This window comes from Pygoscelis adeliae, unplaced genomic scaffold (genome assembly GCF_000699105.1).
Source record: "Pygoscelis adeliae isolate BGI_AS28 unplaced genomic scaffold, ASM69910v1 Scaffold226, whole genome shotgun sequence".
NCBI classification, from domain to species: domain Eukaryota; kingdom Metazoa; phylum Chordata; class Aves; order Sphenisciformes; family Spheniscidae; genus Pygoscelis; species Pygoscelis adeliae.
In genome coordinates this window covers 4,296,447-4,302,569 of record NW_008824983.1, presented here as the reverse complement: position 1 = coordinate 4,302,569, position 6,123 = coordinate 4,296,447, and the positions used below count along the sequence as shown (strand labels likewise).

The 6,123-nt window shown below is 39.2% G+C and overlaps 1 protein-coding gene across 1 annotated transcript in view; it reads left to right on the top strand.

The window, feature by feature from the left end:
• DNAH11 (dynein, axonemal, heavy chain 11) overlaps nt 1–6,123 on the top strand; it is a 166,996-nt gene that overhangs the window by 58,463 nt on the left and 102,410 nt on the right. The window contains 6 exon segments of the mRNA XM_009325768.1: nt 636–728; nt 859–1,053; nt 2,498–2,575; nt 3,245–3,377; nt 3,946–4,073; nt 5,257–5,405. Coding sequence (XP_009324043.1) covers nt 636–728; nt 859–1,053; nt 2,498–2,575; nt 3,245–3,377; nt 3,946–4,073; nt 5,257–5,405 — 776 coding nt within the window.

Genomic DNA, 6,123 nt, shown 5'->3' with positions numbered 1-6,123 from the left:
AGGTGGGTGTTACACAGCCCTGGAAAAAGGAGAAAGAGGGATTGAAGAGCCTATGTGTGATGGAAAAAGTTGTCTCTTCTGCAGTGAATATCCACCTTCCCACTGGCAGGGCTTAGGGAAGGATATAGGATTTTTGTCTGCCCTTCACTTACCAAATGTTTCTAGGCTTTTCCTCTAGGCTGAGTACCTATGTTTTTCTCTTTGCCTTTCATTTTGGTGTTGGAGCTGCTTGCAAAATATGTTGATAGTCTGTCCAATCTTCTCTTTTGGAAACAGAAAAGTATTGCTAACATCAGGTCAAATTAATAGAAGCTTGGCAGCAATTTTTTGCTTGCCTTGATTCATCATGGAGGTATAGTTGCAATGAATACAATAATACCTGATGGTGCAAATTTTGCTATTTAAAAATAGGGAACAAAGTGGTGGAATACTAAAAATGAAATAGATATACACATTTCACCCTTTTTAGTTTTTTCTTTACTAGACTGTCAACAATGGCCTAACGCTACTGCAAGGCTACAAGGGAATAAAAAGGTGTCACTTTACTCTGTGTATAAACCAATTGTTTTCTTCGTAAACACTACAATTTAGTTTTATTTCCTATGCTAACACGACTAGTTCAAATGTTTTCACAGGACCATTATGACTGGGGACTTCATGCTATCAAGTCAGTTTTAGCAGTTGCTGGCTCTCTGAAATGAGGAGACAAGAACAGACCTGAGGATCAGGTAAAATCTTCACTTAAAAGCATCTAAGAGTAGGAGCTGTTTCTGGTGTTTTGCCTTTGAATAAAAACAGAACCCTAAAAAGAGAAGGATTTAATGCTCTTGTGATATGCAGTTTACTATCCTTTTCCAGGTGCTTATGTGAGCCTTAAGAGACTTCAATTTGCCTAAAATAGTGACAGATGATATCCCAATTTTCATGGGCCTGATCAGTGACCTGTTTCCAGCTCTGGATGTTCCGAGGAAGAAGAACCTGCAATTTGAACAGATGGTTAAACAATCTACCCTGGAGCTTCACTTGCAGCCTGAAGAGAGCTTTATTCTCAAAGTAAAAGAATTTATTGCCTTTAATTACTCCCCTTAAGAGTTTCAATCAAAATAATTGCAAATGGGTTATGTTAGACATAAAGGTTATTTTTGAGTATGTTACAGTATTGATAAGGTGTCCTCAATGTCTCGGTATTTCAAAGGCATTTTGTCGTGGCAGTAATGCTCCTCAGTATGATGAATATGCCCATAAGGAAATGCGTACCCTGTTCAAAAAAGCTGTCTACAGTGACAAACATGTTTGTTTGTGTACAGTACCAAGCATTTGTACTCGGTAGCAAATTAATTGTTGGTGATTATTTATAGGGAGGAAAGAAGAGTAAGGGAGCAAAAACATATAAATAAGAAGGCATGGATTTGGAATGTGCATGACTACAGGTGACTTCTGTGTGTTCTGGTATTGCCGTATAATATAATGCACATTGTGCTATACACATTAAAAACATGCATGTATATGTATGTATGCATGTATACTCATAAACATTAGTTGTCTATAAGCTAAATTTAAACACTGAATTTGAATTACAGACAGGGTGAAATGGTGAAACTTAGAAACACTGGTCAGTATACAGATCAAATAAAAAGTGTGCCTATTTGGACTACTAAGAAAGTGTATTCCTACCCTCGTTCAAGGAACATCCACATCTGCTGTATGTGATACACTCCTTGCCTTTATTAGGGTATATTGGAAACTGGAATAACCAAGCTGGTTAAATGTGACCAATCTCAGGATTTATAAAGGATTTTCTGCCCTTGTCTATCTTGTTCCATTATCCCAACAGAAGGGTGAAAGACAATAAGCTATACCTTGGGGTATTATGAACTTTGCAATCAGCCTTCTATAGAGTATTTTTATTCGTGCTGACTGGGTGAATCGGAAGATGAGCACTGAGGAACATGGACTTGTTCATGTTGGACTTCAGAAAATCAGTGTGGATGCTCTTCGCTAAGGCAGAAATCCATGAGCAGCCAAGCTATTTTCATTCTATGGCTCATGAAACTATTTCTTTGGAAGAAATGTATTACTTTAGTGGACTGATTCTTGTATTTTACCAAATTACAGCTGCACAACTGTTTTGAGTGTGGAATTCACTGCTAAAGTGATGGCAAAATTGTGATAACTGTTCTGTATCCCTGGGTTGGCACAACCCAACTGGACTCTATGGCTGCCTCGCAGAATAGGATTTGTTCACGCTTGTTGAGGTAACTGTATTCATTAATTTAAGCCAATTCTCCTCTCATTTTCTGGGAGACAAACAATGTTGCTTGATGCAACATCAGCTCAGATGAGGCAAATCTGCCAGGAAGGTGCAAGTTCATTTTTTCCTATTAAAGGGAATAGGAATGTGGAGGGGGAGATAATTTTTGTGAATAATTGAGTCCCTGTAATAAGAAGGACAGCAGGAGAGGAAAGGCGCTTACTGTGTATCTCTTTTGTGTGGTAGGTTGTTCAGCTGGAGGAGCTACTGGCAGTGTGTCACTCTGTGTTTGTCGTTGGAAATGCAGGGACTGGAAAGAGTAAGGTACCTGCCTACCTACGCAGCATGTTTTCTATCTTACATTGTAAAGAAATTGTCACGGTTCTTGTAGTAAACATTCTGCATGTTGCCTTTGCCTTAGGCTGCAGTGTAATAACACGCTGTTCAGGCCATCCAGTCAGCCACATGATGTGTAATGGCAAAGCTCAAATGTTACAAGCAAATTCTACATTTTATGTGTTGTTTGGATGTCCCAAAGGAAAATTAATTGTGGCACCAAGTAATGAGCATTCAATTTGACAGATAGACTAAGTAATACTTTGTTCTGGAAGGAGAAGCAGGATGGTTTAATTAGCCTTCTAGACAGAAATAGCGGAATATATTGCCAAAACTCTAGACAAATACTTCTAATAGATAATGCTTGCCCATTTCTGCTACTAAATGTTGGCAGCTGCGTGGATTTTTTTCCCCATTTAACACTCTCTGTTAGAATCGACTGCAGAGTACAGCTGTTTCAGAATGGGAGTTTCCTTTCCTATCCTTAGGCTTAATGGAAATTTGGGACTAAACTAGCACAGAGGTGTGAGTAAATCAAGGTGAACAGCTGCTTGACTGCAGGGATTTGCAGTTAGAGACTGGGTTCAGGAAGAAAGTCAAAGATTCCTATTGTATCAAAATCGTGTCACTAACGTGCAGCCTGTTCCTCCTCTTCAGGTGCTGAAAGTTCTGCGTCACACGTACGTGAACATGAAACAAAAGCCTGTTTGGAATCACCTTCACCCCAAAATTCTGACAGCTGATGAACTGTTTGGTTTTATACACCGTGCAACCTGAGAATGGAAAGATGGCGAGCAGCACACCTGTTCTTACTAGGACCTGTTTCTGGAGGTGTGGTTCTCCATCAGAAATGGACAATGCCAGAATTCAGAGGTGTTAGAGACCAAATTCTTGCATTTTTCTGTGTTTTGATTCAATGCGATGTGGGTGCAGGGCACTGGTGGTTGTGGAAAGACTGGAGGCAGGGCAGGATCCTAGTAGACAGAAAAGTACTAGCCTGAACGATGCTAATTCAGCTGCCTTAAAGGGCAAATTATTTTCTCCCCAGACCCATGAAACCTCCCGTATCTCACCCATATCATTAAGACTAATGACATACTCTCCTGTAATCAAAATGGAAATAGGTCATTATTACATAAAATGCAGTCATTTTGCTGTATCAAGTGTTCACTGAAAATACTGTTTTATTTTACTTTGAATAATCACCTAATAAGCAAGCAAAGGAAAAAAGCATGGTTTTGATGCTACAAAAGCTTCTTGTTTCAGTGATGCATTAAGTCTTCTAAAGTTTTAATTGCAGTGCAGTGTAGTTATTTAAGCACTAAAGTGATGGGGTTCTATTGAAATATAATTTGCAGGTCTCCTGTCATCTCCTCTGAAAGAGCAAGCTAATATTACCCATGAGGGGCCAAAATGGTTAGTTTTAGGTGGGGATATAGATCCTATGTGGATTGAGTCGCTCAACACTGTTATGGATGCTAACAAGGTGAGTAATTGAGAAGCAAGCACAGTGGCTTCCCCTCTACCTGTTTTCACATTTTCCTCTTCCTTTATTTTTCTGGAGATAGTTTTGCAGTGTATAGTTTTGCAGTGTGCATTCTTTTTTTTTTTTTTTTTTTTTTTTTTTTTTTTTTTTTTTTTTTTTTTTTTTTTTTTTTTTTTTTTTTTTTTTTTTTTTTCCCCCCATTCTTATTTCTTTGGTTTTCACTATTGCTAAGTAATATTTTATCATCTGATTAACACATTATGTCTTGTCTATTTTGTACAACAAAAAGACTTAAAGTAGCTTACATATACTGTAAGGGTGATTGTGCCTCCTAGTGTATGAGTTGATGTAATTCAAGATGTCAATCATAAGATTATTGAAACTGGTATTTGGAAAGCCTCTCAGTAAAATAGATTTAAGATTCCATGAGTGAAGTCCTTGCATGACTGTACTAAGGAAGGCTAGTGTTAGGAAATCTAAATAAGTCAGTTTAAGAACTAGCAGTAGTATCTAGACTTCTAATTCCCTTATTAATTATACAGCTAAACCAATTTTGCTGGCTGTCTGAAATGCTGTAATGTAATGAAATCCAAATCTAAAATCTGAATGTAACCTTAGGAAGGTGATTGTAGTTTAGCCCATTCTTTTAAGCTTTCCTGTGTTAAGAACTTAAACCTATCTAGTGACATGGTCTCTGGTTACTCAGCAAGGTGTCTGTCTGGGGCTAGCCACATAGCCTAACTTTAGCTGCTGAACAGAAAGTGGCTTTTCCAAGGGACATTTCGGAGCACCTAAGTTTAGGCTCCTGCTCTGAATAATTTTCTGTTTATTTTCATTGACGTTGAGAGAGACTTTGCCTCCCCTGCTTTTAGCAGCTTTCAGGAGTACTCATATTGGTGAAGCAGGCTAGTCATCTTTTGAATGAATTAAACTGTGAAAAACTCATACAAGATCAAGTAAAACCTTTTGAATTTGTCCTCCTCTGTTTCTGAAGTAAAAAAACTATAGCCACGTTTGAATGAAGTTTGTTTATCTACCTTCAAGAAATAGTGTATGTGCATGGTGTTGCAGATAATCCTTGCTCCTTTGTGGGGCTATAATAAACATGATTGCCCTGATCAGGTTCTTGTTAGACAGTGTATCTTAGCTTGCTTTTGCTGAAAAATTTACTGATGATTTCTAGGTTCTGACCCTTACAAGCAATGAACGTGTGCCTATGACTTTGTCAATGTGGCTGCTATTTGAGGTACGCCATTTAAGAGCTGCTACCCCAGCTACAGTATCCAGAGCTGGTATTCTCTATCTGAACACCGAGGACGTGGGGTGGAATCTGTGAGTATCTGATGATATTAGTTAGCATTTTTAAGATACATCTCAAAGATTAATAGGAATAGACTCCATTACTTATATTAATTCTTCCATCCCACTATTATCAGAATAAAAACTAGAAGATTTAGTTGGTGGCCATGTATATTCTCAAATACGCAGTTCAGAAAATTTCACCATCAGTTAAGTGTTTTATTTTCCCCTCTTATGTGTACTGCTTAATCAAAGCAGTAGTGTGGTGGGTTGACCCTGGCTGGACATCAGGTGCCCACCAAGCTGCTCTATCACTCCCCTCCTCAACTGGAAAGAGGAAGAAAAATATGACAAAAGGCTCGTGGGTCAAGATAAGGACGGGGAGATCACTCAGCAACTAGTGTCACAGGCAAAAGAGACTCGACTCAGGGAAATTAATTTAATTTACTACCAATCAAAGACAGAGTAGGGTAATAAGAAATAAAACCAAATCTAAAAACACCTTCCCCCCACCCCTCCCTTCTTCCCGGGCTCAACTTCACTCCTGATTTTCTCTACCTCTTCCCCCCGAGCAGCGCAGGGGGACGGGGAATAGGGGTTGCGGTCAGTTCATCACACATTGTCTCTGCCGCTCCTTCCTCCTCACACTCTTCCCTTGCCCTAGCATGGGGTCCCTCCCATGGGAGACAGTCCTCCACGAACTTCTCCAACGTGGGTCCTTTCCACAGGCTGCAGGTCTTCATAGACTGCT